The sequence below is a fragment of the Chrysemys picta genome, chromosome 3, assembly GCF_011386835.1.
Source record: "Chrysemys picta bellii isolate R12L10 chromosome 3, ASM1138683v2, whole genome shotgun sequence".
NCBI classification, from domain to species: Eukaryota; Metazoa; Chordata; order Testudines; family Emydidae; genus Chrysemys; species Chrysemys picta.
Genome location: NC_088793.1, coordinates 323,419 through 346,458, shown reverse-complemented (window position 1 = coordinate 346,458; position 23,040 = coordinate 323,419). Strand labels below are relative to the sequence as shown.

At 44.2% G+C, this 23,040-nt stretch overlaps 1 protein-coding gene across 1 annotated transcript; it reads right to left on the bottom strand.

The window, feature by feature from the left end:
* Window positions 1–790: 790 nt before the first annotated feature.
* LOC122172128 (zona pellucida-binding protein 2-like) lies at window positions 791–22,470 on the bottom strand. The gene is made up of 6 exons (XM_042845508.2): window positions 22,289–22,470; window positions 22,008–22,133; window positions 17,050–17,193; window positions 8,344–8,556; window positions 7,396–7,487; window positions 791–2,890 (listed from the first exon to the last, which is right to left on the bottom strand). Exons 1-6 carry the CDS (start codon window positions 22,323–22,325, stop codon window positions 2,558–2,560), a joined length of 945 nt encoding a protein of 314 aa, XP_042701442.2. The 5' UTR covers window positions 22,326–22,470; the 3' UTR covers window positions 791–2,557.
* Between the last annotated feature and the right edge of the window lie 570 nt (window positions 22,471–23,040).

Sequence of the window (23,040 nt, the reverse complement as noted above, 5' to 3'; positions counted from 1 at the left end):
CATTTTGGTTGTTGGGTTTAGTGTGAGGGTGCTGGGTGGTGAGGTCAGATTAGATGATCTGGTAGTGCCGTCTGGATTTAGACTATGACTCTCTAAACTCTCATTAAGCTGAATTAGATTGGTTTATGTTTTGGAACCTGGTGCCTAGGGCTGTTTCTGCTGCTCTCACAGGATAGTCTCACTAACTTGCACAACAAGGGGTTGCCTCAAGCATAGGCGCTGACTCCTGAGTGCTCCGAGGCTGGAGGACCCGGGGGAAAAATTGGTGGGTGCTCAGCACCCACCGGCAGCTCCGCGCCCCCCCCGCCCAGCTCACCTCCACCTCTGCCTCCTCCCCTGAGTGTGCCACGTGCCCGCTTTCCCCCCCCCCCCCCCAGCTCCCAGCACTTGCACCATGAAACAGCTGTTTCGCGCAGCTGGGAGGGAGGGGGAGGAGGGGGAACACAGCGAGCGCGGGGAAGAGGCAGGGCCGGGGATTTGGAGAAGGGGTCCAATAGGGGCAGGGAGGGGGCAGAGTTGGGGCGGGGACTTTGGGGAAGGGGTTGGAATGGGGGCGGGGCAAGGGTGGAGTCGGGGCGGGTCCAAGGGCCGGGGGGCGCAAGCTCCCACAGGCGCCGGGGAAAGTTGGCGCCTATGGCCTCAGGCAGTTTGTTATTTCAATATCTGCTGTGAAAAGACACATGCGATAGGAGCAAGTGGCTCTCTCCTAAAGTCATTTGTTTATAAGCTTGCACCACACACCTTGCACAGTCAGCTTCAGGACCCGCCCTTCTTAATGATTTTCTTTAGATTTATTTGGACTGAAATTTCTCTACACTTTTGAAAATTTTGTTTCAATTTCCTGCAAAGACACACAACTGTGCCTAAGACCAGAGTGAGGCTTAAATCTCTGGTGGTGGAGCTTCTGGCCCAGGGAATGGCCCCACAGCATTTGGGGCAGCTTGGAAAGGCTGGGACGAATTTTCCCACTTCCTTGGTCTCTTGGATTCTTCGCCTGGCTTCTTAGATGTATTCCCGTCACACAGAGTCACTTTGTGCAGGAACTCCAGCTCCTTGTGGAGCAGGGCTTTGCCCAACTTTGTCCGAGGAAAAAACAATCGCATGACACTGGAGAGAAAATATTAGTGGAAGAAGTGGGAAGCACATCAGCTCCATTGTGTGTAACACCAGCTATGAGGACAGTGGTTCTATAGCATCTGTCCTTGCACACATGGGGTTCAGTTAAGGCCTGGCTCATTATGGTAGCACCAAGTCCCTACTGCAGGAGGGAGCCTCAGAAATACTTTATAGTCTATAAAGGCCCCACTCAGAATTGCAAGGGGTAGGGTGGGGCGGGGTGCAATGCACTGAGCACTACAGACACACTGAGCAACGTTCCCTAGCTCAGTCTCAAATTCTCATTGCCAGCAGCTCTTTCAGGCAGCTATGTCCCTTAAGAATGGGTTCATCCATTCCACACTGCAGGGGGTGCCCCATGCTGCATCTCTGTGTTCCAGATTCAGCTTCACCCAATAGTCAGGCTGTCCACTAAAGCAGTAATGAGGGAAGGGAACTGGGGAATGTTCTAACTTGCTACCTATTTTTATTTAAAGAATCTAAACAGACCTACATGTACACTGAAACAAAGAGGATGGATGGTGTGACTCCAAAGGTGAATACACACAGCAGCAGCACCAGACGCGAGATGGCAGGGACTGAAATAGATACAGCAGCATTACCAGAAGTGGAGATCAATGCCTGATGGATTTCTGCAACTCTCAATGCATGGAAGACTAGCTTGGGAGACTTGTAAAAGGTAAGGGTGAACAAACTAAGTGGCTTGGGTTTCTGTAGGCTCTACCTAGCCTAGCTGCTGGGACCAGCATGGAAAGGGTAACCTCACAGACAGGAACTTGGAGCTGGAGCTCCCAGCATTGTCTGACGATGTATGACAACTGGGATCCAGACACCAAACGTGAGCAGCGCTCAGAAGCTGCGCTCTCTATGTCACCATATCTTGCAACTCATAGGTTGCTGTATCACTCTAACAGGTGAGCCACAGAGACAGCAGAAACTGTGCTAAGATGCTATCAGCTGGGAATGATTCCTCCTGTCTGAGCTGCACCGGCCTACTTCCTGTTAGGAAGCATGCTTTACTGTCATTACAGAAGCATTACTTGCTGGACTAGGAAAGCCCTCACTACTCACCACAGTCTTCACTGGATGTAGCCCCTTTGTGATAGGTCACCAAGCTCCTTGTGCAGGTCTCACACTCTGTCTTCCCATAATGCTCATTGTAAGAACCCAGGGGGCAAGTGGCACATGTGACTGTATTCAGTGAGCTGTACAGCCCTGGGGAACAAGCAACTGTAAAACCATTAAAAGAAGAGATGCAGTGACATTTGGGGTCAGGGTCAGAGACTCAGATTGAGGATTCCTATCAGGGTTAAAGATTAGAGTGATGGAGCCGGTGCAGGAAAGAGCATCTTATTAATGGATATCCCATGGCTCATCAAGAAAAGAAATGTTTTGTGTGTACAACATTTTCCTACGGCCTCTATATACTTGTAATTAATTTTTACATGGTGTGTTTAAGAATAACTGCATCTTCATCTCCATTTCTAGCCATTAGTATAACAAAAGTGACTCCAGTGTGAAGTCTGTGATAGGAACAATCCCCAGTGCGGATTGTGCCCCACTGATGGGTTTGGGTGGGAAGATTTTTGACAATTGACTTACTGCAACAGTTGGAACACCCGTCTGTAGTGTTAATTTTACCAAACCCTGGCTTACAATGATCCACCTTATAGGCCAGAAGTGACCCAGCTTTGTAGTGCAAAGGAGGCAGATTCCCCTCACGGATCTGAAACTCATTCAGCCCCTCGATGGAGCGATGAATTCTCTCATAGGCCTGTGAGGAGTCAAGAAAACAATTAGCAGTATTCACCAGGTCAATAACATCTATATTTCCCACTTCCCCCTGGCTCCCAGCCCACCATCCACAGAGATTAAAAAAAAACAAACAGTATGCTGCCCTGGCAATGAGGGATGAAGAATCTCCCCCAAAGATGGAGGAGGAGATACCATGTAGCCCCAAGACTGGGAGGATCATGGATCCCACGCCCCAGAGAAAACCAAGGATGGTGATGGTTGGTAACTCCCTTCTAATGGGGAAGGAGGCATCCATCTGCCAGCCGGACAGATGTGCTGCCTGCCAGGGGCCCATATCTGAGACATTACAGAAGGATTGCTGAGGATCATGCGGCTCTCTTGCCACTACCCCATGCTGCTCATCCATGTGGGCACTAATGATACTGCGAGGTATGACCCTAAGCAGTTCAAAAGCGACTACAGGGCTCTGAGAGTGATGGTGAAGGAGTTGGGGGCACAGGTGGTGTTCTCATCTATCCTTCCAATCAATGGTAGGGGCCCAGGCAATGACAGACACATCCTAGAGGTGACTGCATGGCTGTGCAGATGGTGTCGACAGGATAGCTTTGGCTTCCTCCACCACGTGATGTTGTTCTGAGAAGAAGGATGCTGAGTAGAGATGGGGTTCTCCTAACAAGAAAGGGGAAGAGTAGCTTTGGATACAAACTGGCTAATCTAGTGAGGAAGACTTTAAACTAGGTTAGATGGGGCAAGAGACAAAAGCCCACAGATAGGTCCAAAACATAAAGACCTGGGTGAAGGGTCAGAATTTGGGAGGAACATGGCCAATCATAGCGGGGCAAAGGAGACAGGAGGGAATATAGAGGGGAAACTGAATTAACATCTTAGATGTCTGTATACTACTGCAAGAAGTAGGAGGAATAAACAGGAAGAACTACAAATACTAGTGAATAATCACAATTATGACATAATTGGCATCACAGAGTCTTGGTGGGATAATTCACACAACTGGAATATTGGTATAGAAGAAGCTTGTTCAGGAAGGGCAGGCAGGGAAAAATGGGAGGTGTTCAGTGTTACCTTGTATATCAAAAATGTATACACTTGCACTGAGGTTGAGATAGAAGCGGAAGCAGACCAGTTGAAAGTCTCTGGATAAGGATAAAAGGGGTTTAAAAAGGGTGATGTCATGGCAGGGGGGTCTAATATACCACCTAACTATGGAGAAGAGATGGATGAGGGTTTTTTTTTTGTTTTTTGTTTTTTTTTTAAAAACAAACAAATCATCCAAAGCACATGATTTGGTGATGATGGGGAACTTCAACTACCCAGAAATCTGTTGGGAAAATAATACAGCAGAGTAATGATTATTCAACAAGTTCTTGGAATGCATTGGAGATAACGTTTTATTGCAGAAGGTGGAGAAAGTGACTAGGGAAGAAGGTGTTCTAGACTTGATTCTAACAAACCATGATGAATTGGCTGTGAATTTGAAGGTGGAAGGAGCTTGAGTGAAAATGACCCTGAAACGATGAGTTCAAGATGCTAAGGAATGGTAGGAGAGAAAACATCAGAGTGAAGACAACGGACTTCAAGAAGGCACGTGTTAGCAAACTCAGGGAATTGGTAGGTAAGATACCATGGGAAGCAAGTCTAGGGGAAAAGGAGTCAGAGGAGTTGGCAGTTTTTTAAAGAGATGTTATTAAAGGCACAAGAGCAAACTATCCCAATGCATCAAAAACACAGGAAGTATGGTAAGAAACCACCTGGCTTAACCAGGACATCTTCAATCATACAATATTAGGGTTGGAAGAGATCTCAGGAGGTCATCTAGTACAATCCCCTGCTCAAAGCAGGACCAACACCCACTAATTCATCCCATCTAGGGCTTTGACAAGCTGGGCCTTAAAAACCTCTAAGGAAGGAGATTCCACCACCTCCCTAGGTAACCCATTTCAGTGCTTCACCACCCTCCTAGTGAAAAAGTGTTTCCTAGTATCCAACCCAGACCTCCCCCACTGCAACTTGAGACCATTACTCCTTGTTCTGTCATCTGCCACCACTGAGAACAGCCTAGCTCCATCCTCTTTGGAACCCCCCTTCAGGTAGTTGAAGGCTGCTATCAGATTCCCCCCTTGCTCTTCTCTTCTGCAGACTAAATAACCCCAGTTCCCTCAGCCTCACCTCGTAAGTCATGTGCCCCAGCCCCCTAATCATTTTTGTTGCTCTCTGCTGGACTCTCTCCAATTTGTCCACATCCCTTTTGTAGTGGGGGGACCAAAACTGGATGCAATACTCCAGGTGTGGCCTCACCAGTGCTGAATATAGGGGAATAATCACTTCCCTCGATCTGCTGGCAATGCTCCTACTAATGCAGCCCAATATGCCATTGGCCTTCTTGGCAACAAGGGCACACTGCTGACTCATATCGTTTCTCATCCACTCTAATCCCCAGGTCCTTTTCTTCAGAACTGCTGCTTAGCCAGTCGGTCCCCAGCTAATGACCTGAAACTCAAAAAAGAGACATACAAAAAGTGGAAACTAGGTCAAATTATGAAGGATTCATATAAAAAAAAATGACAACTCAAGAATATAGAGGCAAAATTAGAAGGACCAAGGCACAAGATGAGATTAAACTAGCTAGGGACATAAAGGGTAACATGAAAACATTTTACAAATGTATTAGAAGTGAGAGGAAGACCAAGGCCCATTACTCAATTAGAAGAAAATAACAGAAATCACAGCAAAGGCCAAAGTGTTAAATGCCTTTTTTGGTTTCAGAGAGACAAGATGGATGAGGTAATATCTTTTATTGAACCAACTTCTGTTGGTGAGAGAGACAAGCTTTTGAGCCACACAGGGCTTCTTCGGGTCTGGGAAAGGTATTCCCAGCATCTCAGCTAAATGCAAGGTGGAACAGATTGTTTAGTATAAGTATTAGAGTGGTGGCCGTGTTAGTCTGTATCAGCAAAAATAACGAGGCGTCCTTGTGGCACCTTAGAGACTAACAAATTTATTTGGGCATAAGCTTTCATGGGTTAGATGCATCTGATGAAGTGGGTTCTAACCCACGAAAGCTTATGCCCAAATAAATTTGTTAGTCTCGAAGGTGCCACAAGGACGCCTCGTTATTTTTGCTGATACAGACTAACACGGCTACCACTCTAATACTTAGTATAAGTAGTTAGCACATATTGTATAAGGGACCATTCAAAGTAGAATGGCCAATTAACATCTCTGCAGTCATAAGACAAAAATTGGGAGCTAGTGGGTTACAGATTGTTGTAATAAACCATAAATCCAGTGTCTCTGTTCAGTCCATGATTTTTAGTGACTAGCAGATTAATGAATTTAAGCTCCCAGGCTCATCTTTTGAAAGTCTTGTGCAGGTTTCTTTGAGGACTGGTAGGTCAGATACAGATTGATTGTTTTGTGAAAAGTGTTCACCTCCAGATAAGGTGGTAGGAACAAAGAATGTAGCGCATACTTACAAGATGGGGACTCAGTGACTCTGAGAAAGATTTGGGGGTCATGGTGGACCATCAGCTGAACATGAGCTTCCAGTGTGACGCTAGGGCCAAAAGAGCTAATGCGATCGTAGGATGTATAAATAGGGGGATTTCGAGTAGCGGAGAAAGGTTATTTTACCTCTGTATCCTGTGTTCAGTTCTGGTGCCCACAATTCGAGAAGGAGGTTGATTGGGGGGAGGGATAGCTCAGTGGTTTGAGCATTGGCCTGCTAAACCCAGGGTTGTGAGTTCAATCCTTGAGGGGGGCCACTTAGGGATCTGGGGCAAAAATCAGTACTTGGTCCTGCTAGTGAAGGCAGGGGGCTGGACTCGATGACCTTTCAAGGTCCCTTCCAGTTCTAGGAGATGGGATATCTCCATTAATTAATTAATTAATTTGAGACAGTTCAGAAAAGAGCCATGAGAATTAATAAAGGATTATATAGCATGCCTTATAGTGATAGGCTTAAAGAGGTCAATCTATTTAGCTTAACAAAGAGAAAGTTAAGAGGTGACTTAATTACAGTCTAAAAGCATTTACACAGGGAACATATTTCACAATGTGCTTTTCAGACTAGCAGAGAAAGATCTAACATGATCCAATGGCTGGAAGTTCACACTAGACAAATTCACATTGGAAATAAGGCAGACACTTTTACAATTGAGGATAATTAACCATTGAAACAATTTACCAAGGGTCATGAAGGAGTCTCCGTTACTGACAATTTTTAGATCAAGATTGGAACATTTTCTACAAGATATGCTCTCGGAATTATTTTAGGGGATTTCTCTGGCCTTTCTTTCCAGAAAGTCAGACTAGATGATCACAATGCCTCCTTCTTGCCTTGGAATCTATGAATGATCAGGAACCTGGGACACTGCCCCAGCTTTCCAGCCATAATGATCTGCAACTCCTCTATGGTGTGTTTAGTCAGTTTTGTAGACAATTTTGCTTTCTGAGCTAGGACTCTGATACTGATTTGGAATCTGGTACCAATTACAGCAGATACATTACCTCTTTAGAGCGATCCTCGATGTCTTGTTCACAGTTTTTGCTCGTACTTTCTGGCGGGCAATGAATTTCCCACATGACTCCATAAGGAAACACTGTGGTGAAATAAAGCAAACATGGTCACTGACAGCTCCTGCACTGTCTCATAGTATTTATCCATCCATCCTTGTATGTTAGCATTTCACAACTGTAAATGGCTACTGATGTCCAGATCATTCCAGACACTGTACACAATCCACAAAGCATAGCTACAAAGAAGTTGCTGTCATTTCTGAGAAGCATCTTTATGCCTCAGGCTTGGCTCTGGGTTCTAGCCTTGATTCCATCCTGGACACTGGGAATTGACTTTTCTCTCAAGACAAGAACAAGACAAATAAACCTGTTACTTGCATCCATATTCAACAGTACTGGGTTTAAGTGGGGAAAAGGTAGCATGCCCCTGTCGGAAAACAATATGCAATGTCTGAATGTACAATTCCCATAGACATTTCTGAGCTTCCTGTAGACAGCTGCAATCCCGAAGACAGCCTTCGCCAGATGCTGTAACCCAGGCTCCAGGCTTCTCCAATAAATGCTAGTTTAGTAAGTTGACGACATAAACTGTTTGGGCCAAACTCTCCTCTCGCTTACCCAGTCATAACTCTCTTGATGTCAGCAGAGTTACATCTGACTTATGCCACTGCAAGAGGAAAGGGGTCCTTGTGTTATTTTGTTACCTGATCAGTTCTGCAGCAGCTTGAAGCCTGGTTTGTAGTCTGGTCTTGGGTTTGCACCACCCTATTCATGTCACTTTTGGTGAGTGGCTTTGGCTGTCTGAAGGAGTCTTGAAAATGCAAACTGTGATTAAATACATGCCCAGAGGCAATGGTGATGAGAAGGGCCAGCAAGGTCATGGGTATAATTTCCTATCTGTAAACACACTAAGGGTTAAGTAACAAGCTCTGCTCTTACTCAGCACAGTCATCCATACTTCAGAGTGGTTCCTTTCTTGCGAGGGCCGGATGCACTTAGTGTATTTTTCAAAGACCTCACAGCTGAGATTCCTCACTAGCCCATTCAGATGCTCCAGAAAGCTGTGGATGTAGATGCTGTTGGTTGCTGAGCTGCAGAGAGGAGAGTAAAATGCAGACCGGATCTCCACACTCCTGTCTGGCCTGTGATAAGCTAAAGGGAAAGGACAGTGTTAACTCTATTAAACACTCAATTTGCATACAGTTTTCTAATCCCCATAGTGCTGCACAAGCAGCATCCTCCCCATCTATGTTAGCAACAAGAAGAAAGTCAAAGAAAGTGTGGGCCCCTTACTGAATGAGGGAGGCAACCTAGTGACAGAGGATGTGGAAAAAGCTAATGTACTCAATGCTTTTTTTGCCTCTATCTTCACAAACAAGGTCAGCTCCCAGACTGCTGCACTGGGCAGCACAGTATGGGGAGGAGGTGACCAGCCCTCTGTGAAGAAAGAAGTGGTTCGGGACTGTTTAGAAAAACAGGATGAGCACAAGTCCATGGGGCTGGATACGCTGCATCCGAGGGTGGTAAAGGAGTTGGCGGATATGATTGCACAGTCATTGGCCATTATCTTTGAAAACTCATGGCGATCGGGGGAGGTCCTGGATGACTGGAAAAAGGCTAATGTAGTGCCCATCTTTAAAAAAGGGAAGGAGGAGGATCTGGGGAACTACAGGCCAGTCAGCCTCACCTCAGTCCCTGGAAAAATCATGGAGCGGGTCCTCAAGGAATCAATTCTGAAGCACTAGAGGAGAGGAAAGTGATCAGGAACAGTCAGCATGGATTCACCAAGGGCAAGTCATGCCTGACTTAATTGCCTTCTATGAGGAGATAACTGGGTCTGTGGATGAGGGGAAAGCAGTGGATGTGTTATTCCTTGACTTCAGCAACGCTTTTGATACGGTCTCCCACAGTATTCTTGCTGGCAAGTTAAAGAAGTATGGGCTGGATGAATGGACTATAAGGTGGATAGAAAGCTGGCTAGATGGTCAGGCTCAACGGGTAGTGATCAATGGCTCCATGTCTAGTTGGCAGCCGGTTTCAAGCGGAGTGCCCCAAGGGTCGGTCCTGGGGCCAGTTTTGTTCAATATCTTCATTAATGATCTGGAGGATGGCGTGGACTGCACTCTCAGCAAGTTTGCAGATGACACTAAACTGGGAAGAGTGGTAGATACGCTGGAGGATAGGGATAGGATACAGAGGGACCCAAACAAATTAGAGGATTGGGCCAAAAGAAACCTGATGAGGTTCAACAAGGACAAATGCAGAGTCCTGCACTTAGGACGGAAGAATCCCATTCACTGTTACAGACTAGGGACCGAATGGCTAGGTAGCAGTTCTGTAGAAAAGGACCTAGGGGTCACAGTGGATGAGAAGCTGGATATGAGTCAACAGTGTGCTCTTGTTGCCAAGAAGGCTAACGGCATTTTGGGCTGTATAAGTAGGGGCATTGCCAGCAGATCGAGGGACGTGATCATTCCCCTCTAGTCTACATTGGTGAGGCCTCATCTGCAGTAGTGTCCAGTTTTGGGCCCCACACTACAAGAAGGATGTGGAAAAATTGGAAAGAGTCCAGCGGAAAGCAACAAAAATGATTAGGGGGCTGGAGCACATGACTTATGAGGAGAGGCTGAGGGAACTGGGATTGTTTACTCTGCAGAAGAGAAGAATGAGGGGGGATTTGATAGCTGTTTTCAACTACCTGAATGAGGGTTCGAAAGAGGATGGATCTAGACTGTTCTCAGTGGTACCAGATGACAGAACAAGGAGTAATGGTCTCAAGTTGCAGTGGAGGAGGTTTAGGTTGGATAGTAGGAAAAACTTTTTCACTAGGAGGGTGGTGAAGCACTGGAATGGATTACCTAGGGAGGCGGTGGAATCTCCTTCCTTAGAGGTTTTTAAGGTCAGGCTTGACAAAGCCCTGGCTGGGATGATTTAGTTGGGAATTGGTCCTGCTTTGAGCAGGGGGTTAGACTAGATGACCTCTTGAGGTCCCTTCCAACCCTGATATTCTATGATTCTATCCTGTGGGGGAGCTAATCTCTTTAGGGTATGTCTACACTGTGATAAAAGACCTATGGCATGGCCACAGCGGGCCCAGGTCAGCTGACTCAGGTTTATAGGGATTGGTCTTGTGGGGCTATAAAACTGCAGTGTAGATGTTCGGGCTCAGGCAGGAGTCTGAGCTGTCACCCAGCAAGAGGTTAGAGTCTCAGAGCATGGGCTACCTACCGCCCAAGCCCAAATGTCTACATTTTAGTCCTCCAGCCCAAGCCCTAGAAACCTAGCGCCCCGGGCTCTGAGACTTGGTGCCACTCCCTGCAGCTAGGACATTGACTCGGGGAGGCAGACTGAGGTTTGCTTTCATAAGTTCATGTACTGAGTGAAAAACGCAGTTTCAATCAGAATCCTTTAAAAACTATATTTAAGAAAAAATAAAATGCATGTTTATGTGATTGTTCAGCATAGCAAATATTCAAGCATGCACAAAAATTCAAAGATTCAGAAATATAAAAGTATAGATCTGAACATGAAAGTGCTGTGTGACGTAAAGACTGTTCATGACACTAAAGTTGAAGTCTTCTTGGATAATAGTACCTTAATTCCTCCACAAAGACATACAAGGTTCAGTTTTCAAGTCAAATCACTTTCATATGACAGGAGAATCGTTTCTCTTTCTTTCATGGGTCATGCTCATCCTTAGATGTGATAAAATTATTTTCAAACAAGAAAAGGAATTCCCACGTGTTGCAATTGATGCTCCAAATAACAAGACCACTATAGACATTTCAAAAATACACGGGAAAGCCTCATTTAAGTCCTTGGCAGTACCTAGAACTTCTTCAAATTCTTTGCAATTTTTTTTTACCTATCAGTGGTTTAAATACACCCATTTGGGAGTGAGGGGTGGGGGTGGGGTGTCACATGTTACCTGTGAGGAAGATGGCCGCCTAGTCCCAGACTTCTCATTCCCCACATATCAAGTCGTCTCTAATAATTACTTTCCTAGCAAACTGCCAATAACTTTCTGTCATAAAAGTTTAAATTAAGCCCCTGGATAAACTTCAAACTGTTGACTATGAATTCCAATGACAAAATGAGAGGCAACAAAAGTCCTAAGCCTGAATCACCTCAACAGCTGAAGTGGGAGAATGCAAGGCCACAGCAGAACCTAACCCAGGATATTGCGACACTGAAAGAATTCCTCATAGACTGACTAGATTCAATATTGAAAGATATTCATGGCCTCTCTAAAGATATATGTGATGTAAATTCCTGAATGGTTCACTTGGAAATGAGCTACAAAAGACTACCATTGAAACAGTGAAATTAAAGAAGAAACTGACTCCTTAAAGCTCAGATTAGACAAACTGGAAGAAAATCAGGATGATTTAAAAAACAGATCTTGAAAAAACAACTTTTGCCACTTGGGCACTGCTGAGGGCTTTGAGGGGATGGATATTATCATCTTTCTTCAGAAACTGCCCCCTGACCTACTTAATTGGACCCCAGCTGCTCCCATTAGCTATTGAAAGGGCTCATCGAATGCCTGGTACTAGAAAGCAGGAATCCCATCATCTTCAAGCTGCTGAAATTCAGTGACAAAGTACTGCTAATGAATGCTGCCAGAAAAGCTGAAACCCTTATGTACAAAGGCTACAAAATTTCTCTTTTTTCCTGACTTCTCAGCTGCGTTTAACAAAAAGAAGGCTGCATTCAATGGCATAAAACAAATCCTGAAGGGGACCAATGTCAGATACAGCATCAAGTACCTATCCACCTTCTGTACGGATTTAGCAGGCTCCACAAGATTTTTGCAAAAACCCCTCTGAAGGTTGGCAGACATTCCAAAGACTGAGATCAGATTTGACCAAAAGTACAAGAATGTGGTTTTTTTTAAAGTATAAAAAGCATACTTCAACAAGTTTAAAAATCAGTATGGTTTTCCTATGTATCCTTGTAGATATGGTAATATTGACTTATATAATCATAGAATATCAGGGTTGGAAGGGACCTCAGGAGATCATCTAGTCCAACCTCCTGCTCAAAGCAGGACCAATCCCCAGACAGATTTTTGCCCCAGATCCCTAAATAGCCCCCTCAAGGACTGAACTCACAACCCTGGGTTTAAGCAGGCCAATGCTCAAACCACTGAGCTATCCCTCCCCCAAGCAGATAACCAGTTGCACTGAACTCTTCTATTGATCTCCTTTAGAACCAAATAGTAAAGACAATTGTGTAGCACTGCAATGCAAAGAGTAATAGTTTATCACTAAACAGGGGTATACAGCGCCATCTACAGACTGAAGTATTATGTGCACTAATCATCACAATTTGCATTGCCAGACAGATTCTCTTCACCAGATTTGCCTCTGATGGATTGTGTTACAATAACCACTAATCCCTTGGAACAGTCAACACTCCTGACATGTAAAGCAGACTATAACCTAAATCTTAAATCGCACTAGTTATTCACTTGTGCAGGGCATTTGATATACTATGAATGATTTGTTTTATATATTATTGTGTTTTTCATATTTACATTTTGTATTTAGATTTATCATTAGCCTATTGCCTTTCAAGTTCTCTCCCTTGCTCTTTTCTCGAATAAATAGACTTACCATGCAATTTATATGGGTAAAAAAACAGCCTTGCTTGTCACACAAGACCCTTAAAAAATCCTGGGCAACTGGAGGTATGGGGTTGCCAGATTTGTGTTTATATTTATATACCTATATATAATTTTTTATATGATCTAGTATTCCAAATGCATCCTATTGTAAGGTGTTTTCCCTCCAGTAGCACTTTATTCAGCCTTGTTTGACACTGAAAAAAGCCTAGCTATGCAATTTGGTTCCCACTCATCTTTTATATACACCTTAAGAGGCTTCCCACACTCAAAGAAAAATCCAATCTTGCATCTACGTGGGGCATCTTGCAATTCATTAAGATGACTACAGCATCTAATCTTATTAATTCTCTTCTCCCACCTCTCTGGGATAACCTAGTTTAAAGCCCTCCTCACTAGGTTAGCAAGCCCGCCTGAGAAGATGATCTTCCCTCTCTTCATTAGGTGGATCCCATCTCTTCCTAGCAATCCTTCTTCCCAGAACAACATCCCATGGTCGAAGAATCCAAAGCCCTCTCTCCGACACCACCTGTGTAACCACGCATTCACCTCCACAATTCGACAGTCCCTACCTGGGCCTTTTCCTTCAACAAGGAGGATGGACGAGAAAACAACTTGCGCCTCAAACTCCTTTATCCTTCCCAGAGCCAAGTAGTCTGCTCAAGGTCATTCTTGGCAGTATCATTGGTGCCTACATGGAGAAGTAGGAAGGGGTAACAGTCTGAGGTCTTGATCAGTCTCAGCAGACACTCCATCACATCCTGGATTCTAGCTCCAGGCAAGCAGCACACTTCTCGAGTCTCCTGGTCTGGTAAGCAGATGGATGACTCCGTCCCCCTTAGGAGGGAGTCCCCGACCACCACCACCCATCTCCTCCTCTTGGGAGTGGTGGTCTTGGAACCCCCATCCTTAGGACAATGCATCCTGTGCCTTCCGGCCAATGGGGTCTCCTTCTTATACCTTCCCTCAGAGGGCTCTTCCAAATCCTTCTCCGCAGCAGTATCTGTGCAGAGAGCCTGAAAACGGTTTTGCACCTCTATATGCATTGGGGGTACATAGGTTCTCTGATGCTTGGTCCCAGGCTTGTGTTGAGTTTCCTGCGTGCTACTGTCTCTTTCCCTCAGGGCATGCAGCTGCCAGGAACCCTCTAGCTCCCTCCCCAGCAGTGTCTTCTATGTGTGAGCTGGGTTCTGCCGGGTCTAGCAGCACTGCAGCCCATTTCTGTGGGAGGAAGGAAATTCTGCATGTACAACAGTAATTTCTGCAAAATTCTGCATTGCGCAGTGGCGCAGAATCCCCCCAGGAGTAGAGAGAGTGTGGGCTGACTAGAACTGGAATGCACCTCTAGAGTCCATAAGAAACCTTAGATGGTCTGCCCAGGGGGCCTGGGACACTACTGCAGAGTCAAGGAAGGGGAACTCCTAGATTGACTGACCACAGGGTTAAAGCTTGTAATGTTCTGAACCTGATGGCTATTATGAGTTATGTACATAGACTGTGGCTTTATGTATTTGTATACATAAAACTGTGTTCATAATTTTTGCTGCAACATTCAGCTCCACCTCACTACAGGGAAGTAAAACAATCAGACAGGGAGGGGGACCTCCCCAAACAGATGAGACAAGTTCCAAGTACCTAGCATTGTACAACCCAGCAAAGACAATGATGGACCATTAAAATTATTGGGAAAACAGTGAAGCAACTTGAAAACAAAACCCTAGTAATGGAAAATTAAGAAAGGAGGGAATTTTTCCCACTTACTACGGTTCAAAAGTGTAAATGAGCATCAGTAGTCCCAAGCGTATCATAAACTGATCAAGGAAACCAATGGTGAATTGCAAAGGAATTTTGTTGAGAACACCACCAAGTTATAAAAAAGCTTTTCAGCAATCTAGTCTACCAGCTCTCCAGACTTCTTGAAATAGGAATCACTGTGTCCTTTGATTGCCTTGCTTGGATTAGATATTGAGAAGGTAAAACTTAAAATGGGTGTATTTTTTGTATATAACCTTAAGATAGAAATACAATACAAATAACAAAATTCAATGTTAAATATTTGTAAAACCTGAAAAAAAATACAAAAAACAAACAAAAAATAAAACTGAACCCATAGAAGTCATGCAAGGGCATCAATTATTCAAATGACTAAAGAGATAAATAAGTGACACCATAACTAAGGATAAGATTTTGTCATGGATATTTTTAGTAAACGTCAGGGACAGGTTAATAAAGAAAAATTCATGGAAGCTGGTGGCCTGTCCCTGGCATTTACTAAAAATATTCATGGGGAACCGCTGTGGGGGTCGGCTGGGAGCTCCCACCACCTGTACGGGCTCGGAGTTCCAGGTCTCCCTCCCCCACGGCTCAGAGCTGCAGAGGTGGGCAAGCAGCTGCGGGGTCCTCTGCAGTGGCTCGGAGCCCCCAGGTGCCCATAGTGGTGAGGAGCAGTGGGGTACCCCTGCCCCCCCAGCAGCAGGCAGGAGCTGTTGGGCAGCAGCCATGAGCTGTGGGGTCCCCTGCCACCCACGAGCTCTGGGGTACCCCTGCTGCCCACAGGAGCTCGGAGGGCCCCACCACCGCAGGTGGCAGGGGTACCCTGCAGCTCTCGGCTGCCACGGGTGGTGGAGGGACCCTGCAGCTCCCAGCCGACTGCTGGCTGAAGTCACAGATGTCTTTGGAAGTCACGGATTTCACTAGATACCACAATCCATTTCTTAATGTTAATTGGTAAAGCCAACTCATCCGGCACCCCTAAAATTACACAAGCTTGTAGAAAGAGAGAGAACATTTTTTGAGAGAGCACTGACTATGATGTTCCAAAACACATGCATTTTTGGAGAAGTATAGAGCAGCAGTTCTCAAACTTTAGCAAGCTGAGGACCCCCATTTTGATTTAAACATTTTTGCAGATCCCCAAGCCGGCTTTTAATTCCTCCCCCCTCCACCCCCCGGGGGTGTTCAACAGCTGTTCTGCAGCATGCAGGAGGCACTGGGAGGGAGGGGGAGGAGTTGATCAGCAGGGCCGCCGGCCCCAGACATGACTTGTGGACCGCCTAGAGCCAGACATGACTCGCGGACGCCGGGGAGTACCCTCGCGGAGCCCCAGGGGGTCCGTGGACTCCAGTTTGAGAACCGCTGGTATAGAGGATGTATGAAAGGTTGTCATGTGGCTGTTTGCATGTCCAACATTCACTGTGTGTTGCCAATTTAGCCTTAAACAAACATTGAGCCCAGTATATCTTGTTCTGGAAGAACAGTAAGGCTAAAGACAACCAATTTGACTCTTAATAAATCTGATCTTTTCATTGAAGGTCTGCCTTTTAATACCATAACTTCAGAATAAGTGTTGTTTATGGAAAAAGCTGTCACAAGAGGTCAAACAGGTTATAAAATATAGCCTCTCTCTGTCTGAAAGGAATTCTTGTCTCCCCTCCAAACAGGCAGGCAGGGTTTGGTCACAGAAACTCAAGCATAGAACCATGTGTCCCCACTTTGCAGAGACTTCTTTGCACATCTTTTATTATGGCACCAACGTAATGCAGTCACCACACTTAATTTAGCTGAAACAGGGTCACTAACACACCCCACCCCCAAGGGCTACTAGAATTGTAACTACTACTTTGTGGCTTTAGGACTACAATCACTCATCTGAGGAAACTCAGAATAAGAAACTGGGGAAGAAAAAACTGGAACATCTTATTTACAAGGACAAACAAATGTACAGGGGGGTCAGTGCCTGCTCATGCTCCCCCTTAGCTATGGGGCTGTGCCATGGGTTTTCTTAATCTCAGTGTAGACATACCCTTAGTGACCCACAGTTATTCCCACTGGCACTTTCCTCAACACCCTAACCTGCATCAATACCCAGACTCCCTGGGTCTCTCCAATATAGGAGATCATGCTCCCCCCTTTGGTCATGGCAACCATTTATCTCTGGCATCTTGATCTGTTCTTCACAAAGCAGCCAATCCCTCTCCCACAACTCTCTGCACCTTGGGCAGCTTTCCTACATACCATACCCCTGACAAAGAAATGGAAGTTCTTTGTGTAGCGCTTGCCCTCTTTGGAATAGGAGACATTGCATTTGTAGATTCCAGACTGCGCTGAGCCGAAGTCCTTGAAGGCTAGGGATCCATTCTCCAGTATGGAGCAATATTTGGAATCTAGAAGAGATAGAGAGATTATAGATTGTGGTCTTCTGTTCCAGTCATAGAACTCCAAATCCAGCGGATTATGACAAAATACTAAGCATGTTAATTAACCACACATCCTGGGACACATTGACTACACTCTCAGTTCATTCTTGTAAACGTTCAAGAAACCAATTAACTAATTTTGGCCAAATTTATTGTCAAAAGACAAAGCAATACAATATGAAAGAGAGACGTACATACTCTCCTTCCAGGAAGCAAACTCTTGCAGCATGTTCACCTTACACAAGTGTGCTTCAAAGACACTCATTTCAGATAGTATGATTTTACAAGTTATGCATCACTAGAAGTTTAAGTTTAACCCACTAGTTTGTGCCAGCTTCCCATTAGTACTTCCCTATACTTTCCCATATCTTGTTTTGAATACAACATTCCAACCATTGATGAGCCACAAAAGTACTTCCTAACCATATTTGATACAAAGTATTCATGCATCTTTGCTTTGACAAGTTTCCTGTTTTCTAATATCAAAGCTTTGGACAGTGTTGTGAGATGCCTGACATGGGTGAACAGAATTATGGGAAGAGCATAATACATTCAGTTAACATAACTTCCCAGCACTTTATTTATATAATGTATATTGTATAAATAATGTGTGCATAATACCCATTAATGTGGTGTATACTCCGCCCAACATATATTGGCTAACAGGCAATTTAAAAAACTTCTCACACATGTATGATCTATTCCTCCACCACTAAAAAATGCAGCCATCTCTGGGGTGTTATATAGCAGATGTTTAACAGTCAAGCATCCCTAATGCACAACAGTTTAAGCAAGAAGTAAAGATGAACCCTACATCCAACTGAAGCTATAGGAAGGAGGCAATAATTTAGGGAAACAAAAATTAAATTTCCACAGGTCTTCAGTTTTAAATATGAACCAAAAATAGCACTTCCAGCAGCACAGCCTCACTCCCAGCACAATTCTGAGGCATTGGGGTCAGTACTGGCTCAAGGAGGACGAGCACACCCTACTATGTCACCAACACTGCTTCCTGCAGTACAGCGCTGTCAAGGTTCCTTCCCCACTCTGAACTTTAGAGTACAGATATGGGGACCTGCATGTGAACCCCTACACTGAATTACCAGCTTAGATCTGGTTTTGCTGCCACCACTCCCAAGTACTAACTTCCTTCCCTGGGTAGCCTTGAGAGACTTCTTCACCAATTTCCTGGTGAACACCGATCCAAACCCTTGGATCTTAACACAAGAATTTAACCATCCCCCTCCTTTCCCCCACCAATTCCTGGTGAGTCCAGATCCAATCCCCTTGGATCTTAAAACAAGGAAAACTCAATCAGGTTCTTAAAAAGAAGGCTTTTAATTAAAGAAAGAAAGGTAAAAATCATCTCTGTAAAATCAGGATGGAAAATAACTTTACAGGGTAATCAGATTCAAAGAGCCCAGAGGAACCCCCTCTAGCCTTAAGTTCAGAGTTACAGCAAACAGAAGTAAACCCTCTAGCAAAAGGAACATTTACAAGTTGAGAAAACAAAGACAAAACTAACACGCCTTGCCTGACGGTTACTTACAAGTTTGAAAAATTAGAGACTTGTTCAGAAAGATTTGGAGAGCATGAATTGATGTCTGGTCCCTCTTAGTCCCAAGAGCGAACAACCCCCAAAACAAAGAGCACAAACAAAAGCCTTCCCCCCACCAAGATTTGAAAGTATCTTGTCCCCTTATTGGTCCTTTGGGTCAGGTGTCAGCCAGGTTACCTGAGCTTCTTAACCCTTTACAGGTAAAAGGATTTTGGAGTCTCTGGCCAGGACGGATTTTATAGTATTGGACATAGGAGGGCTGTTACCCTTCCCTTTATAGTTATGACAAGCCCCGTCTGGGATCATGTTGGGGCACTGGTATCAAAATGACTAAGTACATGGTAGATTCCTTCATCCCTTGGTTTTTCCTTTGAAGTCTTGTCTATATTACAGGATCAGAAAAGTAAGACAGATGGAAAAGGCCTTGTACATCATCTACTCTCAACTTCTTCCTCTCCTGTACATTATCCAGAGTTTATCAGTCTACAATTAAGTAGCACATTTTGAAGGGGCCTCACTTTCATCTGCAGAAGTTCCTTGATCGTGCAAACAAATAACATGATCACAAGCAAACTATCTAAAGATCAGTTGTGCACACATACTGCAGGGCTCTACATGTACTAAAAATTGAAGGCACAATTTCATCCCCTAAATGCTCATGTACAGGCCTGGTGCCCTGACTCCTTTCAGCTTGGGAGACCCAGGTGCCCTGGATGAAGGATAAACCCATTAAAACTAGGGCTGTCAAGCAATTATAAAAGCTAATCGCGATTAATCACGCAATTAAAAAAATTAATCACGATTAATCACGCGATTAATCATGCTGTTAAACTATAATAGAATACCATTTATTTAAATATCTTGGGATTTTTTCTACATTTTCAAATATATTGATTTCAAGTATAACAGAATACAAAGCGTACAGTGCTCACTTTATATTTATTTTTGATTACAAGTATTTGCACTGTAAAAAAAGAAAATAAATAGTATTTTTCAATTCACCTAATACAAGTACTGTAGTGCAATCTCTTTATCATGAAAGTTGAACTTACAAATGAAGAATTATGTACAAAAAACCTGCATTCAAAAATAAAACAATGTGACATTTTAGAGCCTGCAAGTCCACTCAGTCCTACTTCTTGTTCAGCCAATTGCTCAGACAAACAAGTGTGTTTATCTCCTGCAAATGTAATGCTGCCCGCTTCTTGTTTACGTCACCTGAAATGAGAACAGGCGTTCTCATGGCACTGTTGTAGCCAACATTGCAAGATATTTATGTGGCAGATGCGCTAAAGATGCATATGTCACTCCATGCTTCAACCATCATTCCAGGGGACATGCGTTCATGCTGATGACGGGTTCTGCTTGATAACAATCCAAAGCAGTGCGGACCAACGCATGTTTGTTTTCATCTTCTGAGTCAGATGCCACCAGCAGAAGGTTGATTTTCTTTTTTGGTGGTTCAGGTTCTGTAGTTTCCGCATCAGAGTGTTGCTCTTTTATAACTTCTGAAAGCAGGCTCCCTACCTTGTCCCTCTCAGATTTTGGCAGGCACTTCAGATTCTTAAACCTTGGGTCGAGCGCTGTAGCTATCTTTAGAAATCTCACATTGGTACTTTCTTTGAGTTTTGTGAAATATGCAGTGAAAGTGTTCTTAAAATGAACTCATCATCTGAGACTGCTATAACATTAAATATATGGCAGAATGCGGGTAAAACAGAACAGGAGACACAATTCTCCCCTCAAGGAGTTCAGTCACAAATTACATTTTTTTAATGAGCATCATCAGCATGTCCTCTGGAATGGTGGCCGAAGCATGAAGGGGCATATGAATGTTTAGCATATCTGGTACATAAATACCTTGCAATGCCAGCTACAAAAGTGCCATGCAAATATCTGTTCTCACTTTCTAGTGACATTGTAAATAAGAAGAGAGCAGCATTATCTCCTGTAAATGTAAACAAACTTGTTTGTCTTAGTGACTGGCTGAATAAGAAGTAGAACTGATTAGACCTGTAGGCTCTAAAGTTCTACATTGTTTTGTTTTTGAATGCAGTTATGTAACAAAAAAAAAATCAGCATTTGTAAGTTGCACTTTCATGACAGACATTGCACTACAGTACCTGTATGAGGTGAATAGAAAAATACAATTTCTTTTATCTTTTTACAGTGCAAATATTCATAATAAAAAATAATATATACTGATTTCAATTACATCACAGAATACAATAGATATGAAAATGTAGAAAAACATCCAAAATATTTAGTAAATTTCAATTGGTATTCTATTGTTTAACAGTGTGATTACAACTGAGATTAATCGCGATTAATTTTTGTAATCACAATTTTTTTTAGTTAATTGCGTGAGTTAACTGCGATTTATCGACAGCCCTAATTAAAACCAAATTGGGGAGCTGGCAGCAGCTCCATTGGAAATAGGTGCCAAGTTCTTACAAGTATCATGGGGCCATTCACTTGTTCAAAAATTAGTTATTGGGCTTGATACAGGATTACACTGGGTGAAATGCTCTGACCTGTGCTATGCAGGAGGTTGAACTAGATAATTACAATGGTTGCTTCTGTCCTTAGAATCCATGATTCTGTCCCAAATGGAGGTGCCAGACGACAATACATCCGAGCAACATTTGAGGACTATGGGTGAATTAGCACACATGAAAAGATCAGGACAAGTCTTGGAAGATTCAGGTGCTCTTAGGACTTCTGTCCTGGGGTAAATTTCACCCTAAAGGTGAAGAAGTGATCTGGAGATGCTGGTCCCAACACAATAACACTGGAAGCTGGACTAGTTCCTTGTGCTGGTGACTGACAACAGGCTAAACTGACACAAAGTGTGCTCAAAGCATTTGTAACAGCAAGTAAAGCTGATGTATCCAACTCTTACAAGTAAGAGGAGGCAAAGCAGCCAATGAATTAATCACAGAGAAAATCTGAGCACCTTTTTTTTGTCCAGAAGCAAAGCAGTGACTTCAGGCTCTTAGGCCAGCAGTGGTCAGGAACACAGTGAATACACCAGAAGAGGTCTTACAAATACTGGATCTAATGCAAACCATTTGCGGGGCAAAGAGACAAATGGGGTGATATCCTGTAGGTTCTCTACCCTAATGAAGGGAGGCCCTGATTCATGCTACCTGCCTAGCCAACACAGGGGAATTAACAGAGAGCTTCAGTACTAGGAGGGAGGTTGGAGGAGGGCTTACAGCACCTTGAATTTCCTGCCCAGTGTCCTTGGTCCATTTGTAAACTTGATCCATCCACGTCTTTGTCCCCAGCTGTTCAGAGGAGCAGGGCAGGACTGTCCCTGCACTGTTAATGCGGATGAAGACATAAACTAAGGTACAACAAAGATTGTTATTAATCATCTCTACACAAAACGTAAATGCTGGGGCCAGACAAGGGGGTGGAGACTATGGGGCTCCACAGACCCAGTTACTGCCCCCAAGTAGAGCATTGTGAGGGGACAGAGGATGCCCTTCAGGCACTTACCCATCTCATTTTCCTTCCCATAGATGAGCTGGTTCATGTTCTCTCTTTGTGGGCGCCTTGATAATACTGGCTGAGCTTTAGCCCTTTGTAATGGAAGGATTTTTCGGGTTGGAATTGGAACATGAACAAACCCTGCAGAGGCAGGAGGAAGGAGAAACCTCACTCATTCTGGCACCCCACAAAACAAGCCACCACAGACAATAACTAGACAGAAAGGATCTCCTTGTGCTTCTCAGGTACATACAGGATCACTGCACCCACCATAGGGAGGTGAACACCAGCCATTCTAAACATGCATAGTAGTATCACACTTTGGGGATCTTCTCTGGAAGCTTTAAGTCTATGACCAGCCCACACTTTTCTGCTGAAAGTCTCTAGTTCCAAACCTCTAGTCCCTAGTCAAAATAAGGGCCTGGAACCCACAGAAAGAGGCCAGAGGATTCCCAGGCCTCATCAGGAAAGCTTTGAGTTGATGTTTGTTAGAACCCCTTTTGATTGTTGGAGACTAACTTTCTCAGAAATGACATACTATCACTGCTCAATTGAGGAAATGCAGTCAATATGACCCATAATCATCACTGGTGTTAATGACCCAGGTAAGAGCTATCCTCATATCCTCATCACCATTAATGACCTGAGCTTTCACCAAATACAGCCCCAGTAATCAAAAGGAGGCAGAAGATCTGGGACTTCCGGCCCTCCATGGGGAAGATCCATCTAGACTGTCTGCACAGCTAGGGTCCTGCTCTCCC

Bases quoted from the DNA above. Each gene is read 5' to 3' on its own strand.
- LOC122172128 (XM_042845508.2), bottom strand. From the start codon at position 22,325: ATGAACCAGCTCATCTATGGGAAGGAAAATGAGATGG. The intron at 22,134-22,288 runs GTAAGTGCCTGA...GTTGTACCTTAG, and splicing joins TGGGAAGGAAAATGAGATGG to TTTATGTCTTCATCCGCATT. The intron at 17,194-22,007 runs GTGCTGTAAGCC...TATCTCTTCTAG, and splicing joins CACTGGGCAGGAAATTCAAG to ATTCCAAATATTGCTCCATA.